This window comes from Diorhabda sublineata, chromosome X (assembly GCF_026230105.1).
Source record: "Diorhabda sublineata isolate icDioSubl1.1 chromosome X, icDioSubl1.1, whole genome shotgun sequence".
Lineage (NCBI taxonomy): Eukaryota > Metazoa > Arthropoda > Insecta > Coleoptera > Chrysomelidae > Diorhabda > Diorhabda sublineata.
Window position 1 is genome coordinate 6913418 of NC_079485.1, and position 19427 is coordinate 6932844.

At 29.9% G+C, this 19427-nt stretch overlaps 1 protein-coding gene across 11 annotated transcripts in view; it reads left to right on the forward strand.

The window, feature by feature from the left end:
• The first annotated feature begins 314 nt into the window (after positions 1 to 314).
• LOC130451212 (proton channel OtopLc) overlaps positions 315 to 19427 on the forward strand; it is a 52030-nt gene continuing 32917 nt past the window's right edge. For 5 of the 11 annotated variants that reach the window (XM_056790082.1, XM_056790077.1, XM_056790081.1 and 2 more), the window contains exons 1-3: positions 740 to 1304; positions 3014 to 3256; positions 11074 to 11201. In XM_056790082.1, coding sequence (XP_056646060.1) covers positions 3092 to 3256; positions 11074 to 11201 — 293 coding nt within the window. In that variant the 5' untranslated portion in view covers positions 740 to 1304; positions 3014 to 3091. Of the gene's footprint in view, positions 705 to 739; positions 1305 to 3013; positions 3257 to 11073; positions 11202 to 14534; positions 15010 to 19427 lie in introns of those variants that run through there. The other 6 variants (XM_056790078.1, XM_056790080.1, XM_056790079.1 and 3 more) reach the window with 6 other exon arrangements.

The following is a 19427-nucleotide window of genomic DNA, read 5'->3' on the forward strand; positions in this document are numbered from 1 at the left end:
AAATTCAACCTATGAAAATCACAAATTTTTCTTACTCTAGTTTCTTGTAATCATTTACAACTGAAACTTTTTTCAGTTGTATAATAGTTTCAATTTATTAAATAATAGTTATTGAGCAATTTCACAATTAAGCATAACCACGTATAGGGAATTAATAAGTACTAAAGTTCAAAGTAACAAAAACAACCTGCCAGTGATTTGCCTACTTGTATTCTAGGGTAGAAAATATTATAGGATTATATGGCTATCAATCAATTATATAAATCAATCTCCGAACAACAGAGAACGTGATCCGGATTACTTTTCGAACATTCAGATCATAAACGGGTTAACCCGATGATAGGTTCCGAACTTTTTTGTATCATCCAATAATGCGCAAAATTTAAAACAAAGTGTTGTATTACCTCATAGGAAAATTGATGTGTTATTATTGAAAAATATTTAAATAAGTACAGTTTGAATATAATCCCTTTTCGTACGCCTTTGGCTTACACCCTATATAGAATTGATGTAGGGTCGAAATCGTTTCAAACACGCGCAGTAGCATGATATGAAAATCAGGAAAACTCATTCTATATTTCGGTGCAAAGTAGAGCGTTCCATTTACAGATATCTCTAGATGTAGATACATACGTACCTGTATTAGTGTTTTCTATAAATTTATTGTGATTTGTAATGTGTTCATATCTTTAAAAAATAAAACGGTAAGTACATATATATTTTGTATATTTATTATATAAATTCTTAAGGCGCGTATATCTTCCTGCAACACTACTTCTACTTCCTGTTATTTTTCGACACTTCCTTGTTTTAAAATAGTTCTGCATTCTATTTTGTAACTGTTTTGGTGTAAAAAGTAACGTAAGCGTTTCTGTGCGGTCTCAGAATAATAATAAAGCTGCTACCTACAAATCGATGTGATTATTTTGAAGTTGCAGTAGTGTGTGCACTAGTGTTTACGATTGCAGTTTCTGCTTTCATTCTCGGACGCATCTAGAGTCTTTGTGTTTACAGAAATAACTCGAATTTTTAAAAGGTTTAAGATAATGATAGTTTCTTTTTATATATCGACAAATAAATTCTAGTCAACGGATTAGGGACTTTTTCAGTGCGTTTTCAAAATAAACAAACTTGTTGCCAAGTAGAGTAATGGCCTCGCGATGTAAACAGAGTCATTGCCTGGATGGGGTAGTTTTATACTTTCAAAATAATAGTTGAAAGTTTTTGAGCATTATTGTGTATTTATTTATCTTGTACCAGAAAAATTAGTCGCAGTTATTCGTTTATATAAGGATTTTCGAAATGTAAGTATTAATATTGCAAAAATTTCGTCTATTATTCCATCTTTTCATCATTAATTTGACGCAGAGAGGTATTTCTTACGTTTTTTAACAGTTTTCGAATATTGTATTTGGATCTTTAATCATTTTAAACAAACATATTTTTTTAATATGAACTTCAATCTCATAATTACTTTAGTTTGAAGACCCTAAACTATAAAAGTACTATTATTTTAGATATTAAAGAAAATTTTTTTATAACTTTATGAGAAGTACAAAAATACATATCAATTATCCACTTAGCCACCAAAAATATTATTAGATTAACTTTGTTCGTAGCTGCATTAAGTGTTGAAACCAATTTTGTATACAAGCTCGTAACTGGTAATAGCAGCTCATCTGCAATATCATCAGCTTGATTTAAAAATATTGTTAGTATCAGCTCCATGAAATAAGATAAAACGGTTATAAATTTAAAAAATTGAAAACAATATTGTACACAGAACAGTAGTCAGAGCCTCGGCAATATTCGTCTGCAAAGCTTGGTTCTGATAATTGCTAGAGAATTTGAAGAAGATCAGTGGTAAATGTGAAAGCATAAATGCTATAATGGAAAGGATATTATGAGTGATTGGAAATATAAAGGAAACCGAATATAAAAATCCAAATCAATAAAAAATCGCAAAGTTGTGATGAGAATCTTGAATGCTACAAACAGATTCTCGTCTTTGGCTGTTGGCCCCTATTCACTCAAAAGTTATATCCGGAATTTCAATAGATATGATGCCCATTTCAGTCATTTTTTCTGAGATTAAAAAACAAAATTTTTTGCAACTACCCTTGGGCTTTTTATTATGGTTAGCCAAACTCCTCTAAGGTGTCGGTTTGACATTGTAATATACCGTAAGATTTTGAGGAAACCGAATAGTGGGCCACTGGGCTACCTGCGCTGGTGAACCCCAAGCGCCCCCCGACGCTCAATCCTTTCCGTACCTTTTGTGTAACTGTTACAGGGAAAAACAATTTTTTTATTAACAATTTCAAATTATTACAACAGCAAATAATGAGTACTGATTAAAAAACAAGGAAATACGTTTTAGAATGACAAAAATCGGAGCACTTTGAGAATATTACTATTTCACAAGAAATACAATATCATGAATAAACTATTATTTATGCCCTACTTATTGTTTTTGCGTAGTTATTGATCAAAAAATATTATTGCACGAAAAATCATCGTAAATTTAACAAAAAATTTCAAACTGCTCTGATTTTCGTCATTTAAAAACATATTTCCTTGTTTTTTAAATGAGTACTTAATTACAGTAATAAAAAGCAGGTACACAGAAGGTCCGGAAAGGGTCGAGCGTCGGGGGGCACTCGGGGATCACCAGCGCAGGTGGCAGATCTAAATTCAACATATAGTTTAGTTTAAATGGCAGCACAGGATTTTCTATGTTCGGTTTCCTAAAAATCTTATGGTATAAGTATATTGGAATGGCTCTTGTTACTCATTACTCTAGTAAGTTATGTGTAATTTTTGATTAACATACTATGTTTTCTAAGATATTTTTTTAATTTCTTCATATTTCCAGATAAATTGAAATATAAATATTTACCCACATAAAAAAACATTTCAATATATTTAATATAATTTATTCACACATTAAACTTATTATAAACAATTAGAGACCTTTTTATTTGGTTAAACGTTTTTTGAATTTTTTTTTCAGATTAAATGAAACCATTTTTTTATGAAATGACTGAGATTCCAAAATGAATTTTGGTTTCAGTAGAATCGTAGTGCAACTATGCAGCGTTGCCCGTATCTCTACGAGATGAAAGAAAGACTGCTCGAGGACACAATTCCTATGAAAATAATCATGCCCAAAGAAGTTCCACCACCATGCCCTCCTTTACCAAAGGACCAACAACCACTCATCGTTCAGCATAAGCCAGTTGCGACTATAGTCAAAGTAAGAAATATATTTAATCAATCTTTTATAAATACCAAATCTTCTAGATGTATTCAAGATTACTGAATTATGAACAAAATAAAAAACTTCGAAATTTATTTTTTCATATCTCTTGTATCTTGTATCAGTATTTGTTATTGAGCATAGATTTCCTTTATTAGATACCAAATTAGTATACAGACAATTCGAAAATAATTTTGTAAAAAAATTGGTTGAGTATTTCGTCACTTGCTTGAATGGACTGATTATTTGAAGATTTTAAGCTAACAGTTATTGAGACCTTGATAAATTTTTGAAATTTAATTTGGCCTTTTATATTTCTAGCAACAATTTATGAATAATAGAAGAAAAATGTATTAAATACATTTGGGATTATCTTTTCGTCTGAACCTAGTCGCTATTTATTTTAATTATCTTTAACTGATAATTATACAAGTGACAAAAATCTTCGTATTTCAATGAAGCTACTTATGGAAATACAATGTCACTTCTAACAATAGGAACCCTGTAATAGATTAGAACAGTTGAAGTAGACACACAAATACCTCTGCTTCGCAACTCCCCCTAACACACGCAATTACCTTCTTTCATATATGACATACACTCTTTTACAAGTACATTCTCATAATAAGGGGGGTAATTATAAAGGGTGATAATCCAACATCGTACGTTGGAACATTACGTTTGTGACGGAAGCATTGTTACATTTGGTAACCTTTGAAACAAGGAAGATGCAACTGCTCTAGATAGCTATTAATCAGTACATCAAAATATCCTGATTTTAATTTACTATTATTTACTTTATAAGGAATTAAGAATTATTCTTCCTGTCTGCTCATTTTAGTAATTCGTTTAACCTGAACATACTTTTTCCATACTTGAGCTTATAAATAAGCTATAAATATATAATATAAATGTTATGTTATACCCAGAACTTACCTAAAGTACAGACATTAATAATCATAGTTCGAAAAGGTAATTAACCTCGTGGAATTCGATTATTGGAGGGTAGGAAATAACATTCACTGAAGGGATGGAGTAACAAACAATTTGTTTGAATAGAAGAAAAAGTAGCTGAAATAATTATTATTTAACAGGCATAAACAGCTCTAAATTCTAAAAAATCAATATAGTATATGTATTCATTGGAACAATAAAACAATAGGAATTATACAAATCGCTTAAAAAAAATATGTAAAGAATGTGTAATTTTATCGTTTACTTAGGAAGCTGGCTTAACCTAAATGTTTTGTGAGAGCTTCTTACCGGCGATTCAACCTCTATATTGAAAATAATCAATCTCCACTGATTTATAATAATATTGAAAATGGAGATAAAAGTTTCATGCTACCAATAGACATATGAACTGTCTACATAATATTTTCCATATTTTAATATAAAAAGAATATATTATTATACTTATCACATAAAAATGTTATCGATACGGAGAATATTACAAATAAAATGTTTTATTTCTTAATGAAATTTGGATTTTAGCTGTTTTAGTATAGATGACAGAATTGCGTATAGTCCATAATTAATATTATCCTGCTGATTATAACTATCGTCCCAAACGTTTCCTTTATCCAACAATACCATCTATTTTGCTAGTTTCTTTACAGCTTTGAAGCTGAATAAATTTCAGATACTAAGCATCCTTTATCAGTCAAATCCTCAAACGGAGTTTTTTGAACTGGAACTGTCAGGGACGAAAACTTTTGTTTTCCGGAATTAGTTTTCTATGCTACTTACCAATTTATTCTGTGAATCTTATTAGAATAGTCAGACTGCATTCAAGCATAAGCTTTTTCTCTTGTGAAACAAATAGCTTGTATAGCAGTAAGAGCTGAGATGGATGGTGGTCTAAAGGTTTCGTTTCGATTGCTAAAGTGAATCAAGCAAAAACAAGAGCGTTTATATTATTATATATAATAACAGCAATTGAAACATATGGAAAAGAGAAAGTATTGTCTAGTTTACATCATTTTTTTATTATTGGAAATAGCATTTAAATGAATTATTTTTGCCTAGTACCAAGATCAGTAACATAGCGTGACTGTTTAACGTCTAATCTTGCTGTTTGTTTTAAATTCGTGTCTAACATTTCAATTGACTCGTGGCGACCACGTCACGTGACCTTGCATTTAAAAATACTTAATACAGGTTAACAACGGAGTTTGTTAGTAATAATTTATAATCCAACTATTTTACAAAATGCTCTCTTCAGGTTGTTCAAACATGGTTTGGATTCTTCTTTTTGAAGAATTTAGACTGCTCTTTCTGTGTTTCAAGTTCTTTGAACTTGAAGAAAATCTTCTAAAATTTTTCGAAAATTTTAGTATCTTGCGTATAAATGCATGCAGGATACATTGGGCTTGTAATAGTTGATCTTTACGTGAAATACTTAGAGAGATATTTATCACAATTTCAAGTTCATGTATTTGCGTCACGTACCAATTTCAGATTTACTAGTATGGTGAAGAACGTCATTAAGAGATATATACCCAATCAAGAACTTAATTAAAATGTCTGAACGAGTTTCTCTTGGCTATCAATTCAAAATATTTGTATTTTTAGAACATTCAAGCAAATAAAAGAGATAACCTGATGGCTAAATGATTGTTTATGAAACTTTCACAAGAAAATATGTATTCAGTATTCAGGTAACACATTTATAAAAGATGTTATCTAACCAGAGAATTTTTATAATCGCTTTTCATCATGAATTCTCTTACTGTGAACTCATTAACTAACACATAGATTATATACACTCCCTTCCATACTTCTTTTTAGGTAATTTTTATACAATGTGTTTATAGGAAGATATGAAGTATAAAATGGTTAGTATGGGGTTGTTTGTAAAAGCAGATCATTCTATGGTGTATTTAGTGATAAATGAGAAATATATTCATTGCAGTAATTTAGTTTCAAAAACCAATTTTTTCGTTTCCAAGGATAGAGAAATAAATGAATGATGATCTGTACAGACAAAATATGGAATAATTCTATGAAAATGAAAATGCTCGAATACGTCTATATAGGCTTTTTATTCATAAAAAAATCAATCTGTCCACTACACGTAACAAATCACCTTCTTTTTGGTTGATTCCAAGGCCTCAATTTCCCTACTTCAGTGAGGGAATAAAAAGCTGAAACAAAAAAATATAAAATGTTTAAATAGAAATAAACAGTAAGCTTACTATTGAGAACACCGTGGACACTTTTACTATCACTGCTGGTATTGCCATTGAACGAATAACCACCCTGCCCCGACCCCTCTCTTTATAATGGCTTCAATGTGGGAGACGAAACGTCGGGAATTTTCAAAATTTCAACGCTGTTTAACTCGTGAATCTAGTTTCTAAATCCTCTTGATTTTATATCTCTTCTGATTTAAACTGTATTCTTTTTTATATTTTTTAAGACAGGTAAAAATTTGACGTTTCGATTACTTTGAATATCAAAATCAATTTAAAAATCTATTTTATTTTGATAATCACGATGTAAGTGATCTATTGATTAATATAAATACACAAATTGTGTCAAATAATATTGTGATGAAGACTGAACGTTAAATTTTCACCTGTCTTCACATATATAACAATAAATTATCCTTTATAGGCGTCAGATGTGTGTGTCTTTCTTTTTATTGATACACAAATTTTTGCCACTCCTTTCTATTCATAGCATCTTTGGGCGTCCTTTTTTTCTTTAACTTACAAATACTTTTTGCCAGTCTGTTTGTCTTCTTTTTACAAAGGTGTCCTAACCATCTAAGCTGTTGCTTTTTAATTGTTTCAATCACAGATTGTACAATCAAGTCTTCTGTTATCTTTTCGTTTCTTATTCGACCTTTTTTGGTGACACCTTTGACTCACTATTAGGTGGCTTAATATACATAAATTTATTAGCCTTACTCCATTGCCGTTTCTTTCCTTCTCTAACCTAATTACGTCACTATTTTGCTCGTCTTATTTCCCAAATCTTCTATTAAAATCTCCCACTATTAATGACCTAGCTCCGGCTTCTTCAATTGTCTCCCTCGTTTTGTCCCAAAATGCTTCTTTCATTTTGATCTTGTATCTTCATTTGGATCTTACACTATAATTATTGTTTTGTTTTTCCTTGAATTCAGTTCTACTTTAAGTATTCTTTCTTTAATTGCAGTTCAGTTTTCAAAATATTTTTCATGTTCTTTTCTTAATATACATTCAATTCCTTCTGTGCTCTACTTTTTGTATTTACCCCATTGAATATTAACAAATATCCATCTAATTCAATTTCAATTTCATCTGTTTCAAATTCTTGTATCATTTCATTTTTCTTTCCGGTTAGTCCTCTAATCTTCCATGCTTTTATTTTCTACATCCTTTCATTCTGTATGCTTTTCTCTATAATATCTTTTCCTTAAGTTGTCGTTTTGATTTTGAGGTTAACGTAATTCTAATCAAGACATTGAGATATTGCAAAACAAAAAAATTTGAATACATTACCATAAAACTATACTGACTAGACGAATAGAAGAGTGTAGTATGAAAACAACTGGAAATGTTAGATAATAATGTGATTTAACTAGAACATGGTCACGCTAATCAAATCATTCCATTAGACTAATACACACGGTGTTTATAATTATAGAAGTTTATGAAATACAGATTCTACTCAGAAGATTTTTATTGGAATGAGTTAATATAAATAATATATATTTTTTCTAACATGAACAGATGCTTTCAGGAAACTGTAGTTCCGAACTATTTTCTGAATTTTCTAAAATATAATTTTAGTTTTGAGTTTATTTCAGGTGTGTGTATTTCATCATATTTAAACAGTGAGTTCATTCGCTTTTGCAAATCGAGGAGTTAATTAGGGGAGTTTTAATCAATTTGTGTTTATACGAATTTTAATGGGAACAGTAATAGCTTTCAATAATATTTATGTTGAGATAATCGGTTCTAGAATAGTTCAATAAACTAATATTGTTAGAAATTCCAAATTAATATATTATAACAAGAAACCATATGCTATTTAAAAGTTATTATGATGGTGAAACTCACTCTATTATATGTGAAAGGTTTCTGTTGAAAGCAAATAGTACTAATCTTAAAAGGTATCAGTAATGAAGCAGTCGCTGCGGCAGTTGTGAATCATTTGTAGATGGATAATACCAAGACAGGAAAATCGCAAAGTAGTTGCTAGAAGTCCCAATCATATACGTACAGTACGATTGGTTATTTATAAGTCCAACATTGTGGGAACGCTATTGATGTTAGATAACCTATATGGCAACAGGAAATTATCCCATTTCCTAGGTACGACAATAACTTTTTGGAGTTTGTTTTTTCAACCAAATGGTGCAAAACAACATGTTTCTGTACGGTCCCCCAATTTCTGAAAAATCACATTTCTGGTCTATGCATTGGAGGTAAATTATTCTTCACCCGATTAAAACCCTTTAGATCGTTTCCTTTGGGATCATTTGTAATACAATCTGAATCTCTAGAATATCTACGTCAACGACTAGTTTGAGAATGTCGCTAATAATCTCCATAAGTGCTCAAAGGGAGAATTGGAATATAGATTATATTATTATACGGGAGTAATCAAAGGAGATCATTTTAATCAATTTATAGCATAATACAAATTCTATTTTATGTGTTTTTATTGTTAAAATGTGAAATTAGAACCAGTTATATACCCATTCATAAATTCCGGAAAATTATAACAATAATCGATTGAAACAGGTACCATTCAACCCTATTTACAATTTAAATTTTTTTAAATGTGACTGTGCAGGATCGAGAATTAAACTTATGTATTATGGTAAAATATGCCTCCCTTGAAATCAATGTTCACGTTTTTCAATTTTTTATTTGCTCTGCAGTGGCTACTTTTCGTTGGGACACTGTGTGTATTGCTACTTTGAAGTATTCATTTATTTCTTGATTAGATTTCAGGAATCAGTTCTGATAAATTACAAAAACTTTCATTGTATCACAGGTTATTTATCCAATCGAGATACCAAGTATTACATAACATATTATAGTGTGATAGTGAATTCCAAATAAGCAAATGGCGAGAAATTTTTTTGGAGTTTTCTGGCTTCTAGCTTTTACCATCCTTTACCAATTTTAATAATCAGATCTTGTTAGATTGTTCTTAATTTATTTCTGTTATTAGACAATAGATCCATCACTTGTATCTCATCTTACCATTTATTATATTCAGTTGTTTCAAGAAAAACTTACATTATTCAAATTTATGTTTCAAAATTATTGTTTTTCAGCTTCCCATACATTCAAAAATGTATAAGAATATCACATTTTCCATATCTACAAACAATCCTTTGATAATGTTTGAAATCGCAATAAAAAGTTTTTGTTAAACACGCGAAAAGTTGTACTAGCTTTTAATAAATTTTATTTTGAGACCATGACAAAAAGTTATTGGAACGAGTCCATACAACTGATTTCGTTTATTTTCAAATTTCAACATCGAGCATTATTTTAATTTATTTTTATGTCTTTTAAAAGTAATTAATAACTGATGTTGATTTCAAGATTTTGATGTGAAGGTTAACTGTATATTATTTACTCATAAATAACAAAAATTATTTTTGAGTGAATACATTTCGATATATATTTTTTTAAATATTATAATAATAAATTATTGCAGACCTATTTGGCTCATGGCTTAAGTGCTTTGCTCCACTTTTTTTCATGTGTATTTCGATCTACCTCATTTCACAATTTTCTCTCCGTTTTTTTTAATTTATTTATTTACCAGTGTTTGTTTTAATTTTGTTGATTTAGCGAAACTTATTTAAATCTTTATCTTTGCGTTTTCAATACTTTTTATTGTTTCCCTATATTCTGCTCATATGAATTCATTGCTTTATCTTGCCTGCTACGAATATATTCCGCACTATTTTAATCTTCCAAATCGCTTTAATATCTTCCCGACTTTATTTATAGTCTATGTTGTAAGGCGAATTGTTTTGCCACAAATCCATATTTTTTTTAAACGCTTCATTTTCATTCATCTGTTGCTAGGATAAACAAAAGAGGAAGACCTAGATAAAATTGGTGAAATGAAAAGTGGGAAAAAGCAATCAACCGTCTGTATTCAGAAATTGTCAGCTCAATTGTACTATATTTGTTCAGGATCTACAAAGCGATAAATCAATGATCTCCATTATTCGCGTTTCCTTCAAACACCTTCATGACAATTTCTTCAAACGCTCACAGATTGAGGTTCACGTCTATAGTGAAACGATTATTTGGACAAATTACCGCTTGAACTTTTTGTGTCATGACGTCTAGATCGTTCTTTGTTTTTAACATTTGTCCTTAAGTACGGACTTTTTTTTCATTTAGAAACCAAATAATTGAACAATGTTTACAGTTGATTGATGTAAACCGGTACATCGATGTAGAGATGTGAAACATAATGTCGGCGTAGTGAGAGACTGGCAACAGGTGGCCGATCTTTTATATTCACATAGAATAACCCTCGTATTATATTATCCGAAAAAATGAAAATAGAAACGTTTTCCTACATGCTTTCATACCAAAGTAAAATTCCGTGAAGTAATCTGAATTGATATAAGATTTCAGTATAGATCCATTCTATATCTGCAAAAATGAGTGGATTACTCATTTAGAGAAATAGTTTGACTAAGCAGTATTAATGATTTCTGAATTTTGTCCTTTTTTTGTTTGAAAAATATATAATTAGTATCATAGGTTACAACATTTGAATAATTGGATCCAATCTAGTAATTTAGATACATAACCTTAACTTTGTTTTACTTTTTCCAGATAGATAATGCTGGGCTAACACACACTACCCCAACGCACTGCACTGCCGATCAGACCCCTCTTGTGCCCGAGAAACCGGAAAGCAAGTTTTTCCCCATTTGTCAGAAGATATTTCCAAAAAATGCAAAGTAAGTATATTTCATTAATAAAACATTTTCCTTGATACGTTTAGCACTAGTAGAAGCAGGAGAATGGATACTAACTTTTATTTGATAATTTCTCACACTAAGTAACAATTAATATTATCAAAAAATATCTGACATATGTAGGCTTCCTGCAGGATTTAGTTTTATATGGTGGTACTTACATACTCGTATATCTTAGCTATTTTGCATAATTCTTCTGTTCTTGAAACATACAAATGCGAAGTATTTTGGCGATAAAATTGATCGAAGAATATTTATTCAATTATCCATATCAAAATGAAATTAGGGGCACTGACATCCTTAGAATGTAAAATCTGTTAATTCTACTACGAACAAATGCCTTTTGCAGAAGTCCGAGAAACGATTATTATGAAAGTTGATCATATTGGCATATAAATTATGGGTTTTATGATAAAAACTCGAAATTTGTTCGAAAAATGTTAATCTCGATCAGAGCATCGCTCAGAATCTGTTAAATGACGTCAAATTCGAACCATGTTTTCTCAAAAAAAGTCATGATTGTACCAAAACATGAATATATAACTAGAAAGTGGAAGTCAAAGTTCAAATATCTAAAAAGAATAAACCAGAAGTGCCAATGTCGAAAAACGCGGTCGAAAAAGTTTTTCACTAATTTTTTTACCTCAATGGTGTGGTGTATTTTGAGCTCTTGTCAGATAGTCATACATTCATGAAAGAAATGAGCTTAAATATTGTATGAATATATAATGAATCATTTTTGGATTTGTGGCAAATAAATTCATGCCTTTTGCATGGTGATAGAATACGAGCCCAGACATTTTTTTTTTTTCTTAACTGCTAGTCAGAAATAACAGTGCCACCATATTTACCGAAATTAGCTCCACTGCAACTGTTTCCTTCCTCAAAACTAAATCGACCTATGATGGAAGACCCTAGAGACAGCGTTTGTCGCTGATAGAGCAGATAGAGACCACATCGTTAGAAGTGTTGGAAGATTATATCAAAACCTGCTTCGATCATATTGTATCCTGGAATATGATAAAATAGATAATTATCAAAAAATAGACAGTATAAACTCACAACAGTGTTATTAAATATGATTAAATGGGTTAGGTGCAGTTCTACTTGCATTATGAACTTTCTACTCTATTTTCGTATTCTCTTATTTTTTAATGTTTTTTTATTTAATATTAATAAAATTAATGTTTATATGCATTATACAATAATTTGAAACTAATTACATAAGCAACGGGTTCTTATACGTACTATTGTTTTTATAAATTAATATAATTGGAACCATTTAGTCATTTAGCTATGTTTATGGAGAACAAAGAGATAACATAGCTACGGAATGAATTCCAAATTGAATTTCTGTGTTGCCAAAAGCAAAAATATTCCTTGTCCGTGACTTGAAAATATTATAAACGACCTTGTTGAAAGATTTGTAAAGATTAATTCCAGAAATTATCGATGTAGAAGATAAGTTTGATTTAAATTGAGAACATAATAGGTAGATGGAAATCAGATGGAAAAGGCTTAATAAATCAATATACACCTAAATTTAGTCGATTTTTTGCTTCTTAGCCTCTTCATATTCATATTTATTAATACCTGTTCTTGATTTTAGGTCTATTTGAATAAATAATATGTATTTTGATGATGTTACGTTTCGACCAAACTTTATATTTTATCTCCACTATTCATAGTATATATTTATAGTATATATATTGTACTCGTAACAAAACAGGTGCATGCACATTTGCCTATTGTTAGATATTTATTTTAAAAACTTTTTGACATGACTAATGTGCACTTACTAAAAAAAACGATATGTTTAAGTATTTAAGTTGTTTTTGAGTTTGGGAAAGAGCACTATATAACTTTTTTATATTTATGCTTTTCTGAACTTTGTATGTATGTTTGTAATTTATTAACGTATTTTTCACAGAAATATGTTTGTTGGTCTTTGGCAACACTGTATATAGTATAGTAAAACGAAGTTGAGTCGACGTAAGCTGTAAGACATGATAGGAAACTTGTGAGGTTTATTAAAACAATTACGATGCTGTTACTAGCCTATAACGAAAAGATTACGTACAATATGAAAGATTTTTTAAAATGAGCAGAATTTCTGCCCAAAATGGTTAAGAGCACTGTTCATATAGATAGTAAAGGTTATTGCATTGATTTCTGTAGTAAGACTAGGGATTATCATGAAGATATAGATGTGATAAAAGCTATAGGTATATATGCTATTAAGATTTTGAGATTGAAATCTGTCAGTATGTTTTCAGCTTCAGTACTACCTTACCAAGAACAGAGGGTAGCAAAATTTGACATAGTTAATGTATATAACAATCCAGAGCATAAACTGTAAAAAAATAGAATATACATTATTTTCCATTAAATGTTTCAATCACAGACGTCTGTCTGAAATCACAGATAAATGTTAAGCAAGTAGAGTGGATTCAAAAAGCACTTCATAGTCAACATCATCACTATCAAAATTAACTATATATTGATGTGGTGTGGATCGTTCATTATTCGACAAATCGGTTATTTATGAATGCTTGTCAAAATTATCAACAAATTTGGCATTTTTTGTAGACTCCACCTTCTCCATACACACAACCATCTAATACATCAAAAGTTGGTTATTAAGTCATATTTTGATAAAGACTTAAAGAAAAGTCGGAGCGTCAAATTTTATTTATCCTTTAAGAATTATCAAAAAAAAACTAATTTTGTAACAGAAGAAACCTGAAATCAAGAACATATATATATATATATATATATATATATATATATATATATATATATATATTCTTAAATATCCTGTTTCCCAAAACAAAACATACAGATATTTCCCTATAATACAGAAAAACAGTGTTGTGGCAACATTGACGAGTACATTTCCCAGCATCCAATAGCCCACGATTGCACCACCCTTAACTCTGGAAGGGATGCTGAAGTGGATCAATAAGCTACTGTATTTTTAACACATCACCGATTTTATTTGGGTTTCCACATTTTTTTCGGTAAAGGTTTTTCTCGCAACAAATTAATAAACAATCTTTAAGACTGTTAATTGAATAAGTGTTATTTTTTTGAGATTATAGAAGGGTTTAAATAGGTATTTTCGCAGTTATGAAAGCATGAATCGTCTAGCACATAATTAATTGCTATTTTTTATTTAATTAAATGTATGATTGAAATGAATAAATGAAATAATAATTTTAAATTTTGGGTGAGGTCGTTGAATTTTAAGGGTTTACTAGGTCAAAATCCCGGGAAGCTGTCATTTGAACCAATAGCGTCGCTGCTAAAAAGGCCATGTGATTTTCTGCAGCTTCCCTTCCTCATATACCAAGAGGAGGAGATTCGGTTAGTGCTTCTAAAGCCCTCTCGTCGAATCTCTGCTGTTAAATTCGGGAGGATAATGTAATGAGAAAAAACGAAGTCGCGATAAAAAGTCTTTTTATTTATTTATAAAAATATAGTTCAATTAAATGTGAAAATCAGGATTCCATCCAATGTTTCAGCACATCGACGTTTCTTTCAAATTACGCATAATAATGCTACAAATGCAACGAGTGTAATCAAAATTTAGTGTTTTGTGAAAAAATCGTATACTTAGAATTTCGGTAATGACTTTAACTGAAATGAAGGTTGCCACCGTCGAGATGGAGTCCACGGATAATACGGCAACACTTCCGGTATCTAAGACTTACAACGATGTTGATGCAGAAAAAAATAACGCAATTAGGGATATGGATTTGAAACACGTTCAGCCCAAACCAGATAAGAGGTATGACTGTATGATTATTCTTAATTCAATTCCTAACCGGAAGTGAACATCGCTACGACAAAAAAATTGAAGCCACATAAGTTCACAAAAAATCTTCAGTTCCTAAAAATAATATATTTATAATACTACGAGTATATCTTTCATTAAGTTTATCCTTGTGCTTTTGTTTTTTTCTAGAAAAATATAAGCATTTTTTGTCAAGTGGGCGTGCTCTTGACATAATTTGCATAACTCGGAATACCCCATAATTAGTTGCGACTTACCTTCCCTTAATTACCTAACGAATAATTAGCTGAAGTATTTGGTTACAACTCTTGCTTCGAGCTTACGAAACGGAATTAGATTAACAATATTTATCGTCGCGTAACTAAATGAAAAATTACAATTATACGTTATTGATAAAAATTGTGATATGTGATAAAACATTTTATGGCAGTTTTCAATTTTATATTTGGCTGTGGTAAGCAACTGGCAAAATATTTCTCAGTGCCCAGTGCTAATCAATATAATGTCTATTTATTACAGTTAACAAGACAAAGGATTGTGCAACATTAAAATTGAAAACAAATAAATGATTAAACTGTACACAGTGGTATTTGCCGAATCCCATAGATCTAGAAGGTTAGTATACAACACTTTGGGTGGCTAGTGAAAAGTTGAGGTAGAAATATACAAGTTACCGAATAATGTTAGTAGGATACATCTAAGATTCTTCAATTTGCTGGGTGTACATATTACAGAGTAAGCTTTTCCAAAGAATTTCAAGAATCTGAAATATTTAGTCACTCAAAACTCTTCCTATGATCTACCAAAAGAATTAAAATTTATTCAAATATGAGTGCTTTGTATAGTCAACAATCTACCGATTTGAGCACGACGATATTTGCAGCGTCTACGACGTCATCAAGTTACAAGAGAGAAGCATAGAATGGAAAAACTATTGCTATTAGAAGATCTCCACAATTGGTCTTAACAATGTAATCTTTACTTTTAACAATATTGCACGAAAAATTATAATGATCTCTTTCTTCTTCTACAGCCCATTGCAGAACTTGTCCATCCTAAGTTTTCTTCCCCGGTTGATCCTGTCCAGAGCTGCCCTCTTCCAATTGTGTATTTACAAAGATTGATTGCATCTTCTGCGAATTCTTCTTGCCACCTATTTCGAGCTCTTGCAATTGACCCTAAATCCTTCAAAATTGGAATCAAGCGCCTTTCTCGACAATAATACTATACGGCGGCCGTATTTTTGATTTAGCTCGTGATTATATTAAATTAATAGAATTATTAAACAAAGTTTATGTAAATTTCATAATAATAATAATAATAATAATAATAATAATAATAATAACAAATTCACATTCCGAAACCCCGCTTAGTACTCGCCAACGAGTTCTTCTACATATGGGAATAGTCTTTTGCTTAGGATGGATGTAAATATTTTATTTACGGTGCGCAAAAAGAGATATACCGCGATACCTTGTGCATGTTAACAAGGCTCTATTTTTTATAAAAAACATTACAGAAATTAAGTTTTAACGAATTAAGACGAAATAATTAGATAGCGGGGATTAAATTTGAATACATCTAGATAGTTTCGAAGCGAAATACTTTATATTGCTAGAAGAAAAGTATATGAAAGATTAAATATTCAAACATCAAAATTTACGGAATTTGAACCGGCCTTTATTACTACTACGTTTTCTTTGTAATAAGATACAGGTTTATGAACCGAAATTATTTATTTTACCCAATTATTCATAAAATTCTGACCTAAATTATTCTTACATAGATCCAAAATTGTCACACATAGGCAGATGCATATTTTTTAAATGGATCATGGATAGTTATCACATTCTGTATATATATTTTTTGTCTAATAACTTAAGACAAAAATTTGCGAAATAGGTATCTCTTGATTTCGGTGGTTGTTTTGATATAACATGAACAGAACTTTGATCAGGTTTATAGTTGGTATATGGAGTCTACAAAATCAGATTTCCTTTTCAATAAAATGAATTGTTAATAAATGAGAACATGATAATAGTATTATAGGTAGAATAATTACTGTTTCAGAAAACTGCAAGCCATTTACTCAAAAACTAAATTCAATTTATTGAATCTGACTATGGCTCGTGATTAGCTCCATTGAATTGATCTTGTTCGCGTGAAATATGCAGGACATGAGAAGAAACAGATCTTATAGATTTGAGAAATTTCATCATTATCAAGTAAACACAAACACCAGAAGTCAAGAACTGTAGAAAAACTAATATCTCATTAAACTGACATTAAAGTTAAATTAAATTAGACACAACTACATATTCCACTTGAAAAAAGTTAAGTTATGAAAGTCCTTACAGACTACAGATAACATGTACACATCCGCTTTTCCTAGTGGAAGTTAATTATGTCAACTTTAACTACCATTAAAAAATATATTATTGAATCTAAGATCAGGCGAACATGTCCAATTTTTAACTTTTCTGACTTCTTTTTTGATCCGCTCTTCGCTTGTATTTCGTTTATTTGTGCAAGTCTTTCAATTCTTGATCTCCAAGGATTTTATTGAAACGAGTTCCTAGCGATATCATTTTTAGGCTTGTAGAAAGTCTAATCTACTCTAATTTTCTCTTTTGATCCTTTATCAAGTAATATCTTGGACAACATAATAAATATAGATTCATAGACAAATATAAGAGCAATAAATAAAACTTAAAATGAGTGAAGGCAAAAATATATCATAAATTTCTTATAAACATTTTCGAACAATGTCGTGGCATGTTTAAATAGGTATTCATTTATAATGATTAATAGACATTTAATAATAGAATACACACATTTGTTTTTTCTTGTATTTGTGGATAAAATAAACATGTCACAACCGAGTTATTGTCATTCCTCCTATACTATTTTGGAAAAAAAGGTCTCTATGCACTGAATAAATAATATTACGAAGTTCATTCTATATATGATGTAATTCCAAAGACAAATTTGGAGAGTTAAGATCGTTTCTATATTCCATAAAAGCATAATTCAAAGTCCAAGGCTCTTCTACATCCATAAAAAACTAGATTTTATAATTTGTCGTGAAGCAAACACATGGAAGTATTATACTGCCAAAATAAGAAATAATCAATCTCAATAAGTCTCCATAATGAAATATCTAATAAATTTTTGTGGCAAAATATAGTTTTATTATTAATTTATCATGTGAGCCTTTTGTCGTCTAATTAAAATAAATTTTTTTATATAGCATAGGTATTTGAAAGAGATTACTGCAAGTCGGATTTTATATTATGTTGATATTATTGAGTAAGTATATAAAAATTCTTCGTTACTATTTGTAAAACATGAAACATGAAAGGAAAGCAAATCAAAAGAGCATTTTTTGTGAAATTGTAAATTTCAGTATCTCAACGTTTTTATCACTATATCGTATTTTAACAATTTTAGTGAACTTAAATTTTACTCGCCTAAAATATTGATAGTATCCAGATATTTCATATTTTGCAATAGGCACGAAATTAGAACAACTAGAGAATTGAATGTTTTGAAATCTCATGATCAAACATATGTTTTTTTAGTTGTGTCTGTGACTGTGCATCTGTGTTAACTAATGTTTATGTTTTGAATCAGAAAAATATATTTTTTTGAGTTAATATTCATTTAAAATATAATGAATCAATTGTAAGTATTTTCAATTGTAATCTATTGTAGTGTTTACAAAAATATTATTCCTCTTCTTCGTTAATTGAGAACTTGTTTATTTTGGAAGAATTTTCTCGTTTCTTATTTAATAGTAACAGAAAGAAAAGGTGAAAGGGAAAAATTGAAGAATTATGAAATTTTCTCATTTTTTGACTTATTGCAATGCAATATAACAAGCCAGAAAAATTTAGAAGTAATCGGAATCGTATTCAAATTATTTCCCATAATGCTCATAAAGCAGAATCGAATAAAAGAAAGAAAATTCTCAAAATGAAGAAGAAAGCATCAATCACGGAAATATTGAAATTATTAAGGCAAATATACAATTCTGTACTCATTAATAATGTAAATTTTTTCTCGTAAATAATTTTAACGAGAAAACTAGTATCAATAATTGAAAGTCTGTTTTAATAATAATATACTTGTAGTAATGCATTAATTGTGTCAATATGAGTGATAAAATAATATTTTGTATAGTGTAGACGTACAAATCAATTACGTTGGAATTTTTGCAACCCGTGGTGATATTTATACTGAACACAATATACCATTACTCACACATACACTTAGAATTCTCTTCAGAAATTGAAGGTAGACTATGACTTACTAAGTTGATAACCTTTATATACTACATTTCCTGTGAAGGAAATTTTCCCACGAGAAACGATTACAGCGGGAAAATCTACCTTAGTGATGATTTTCACATT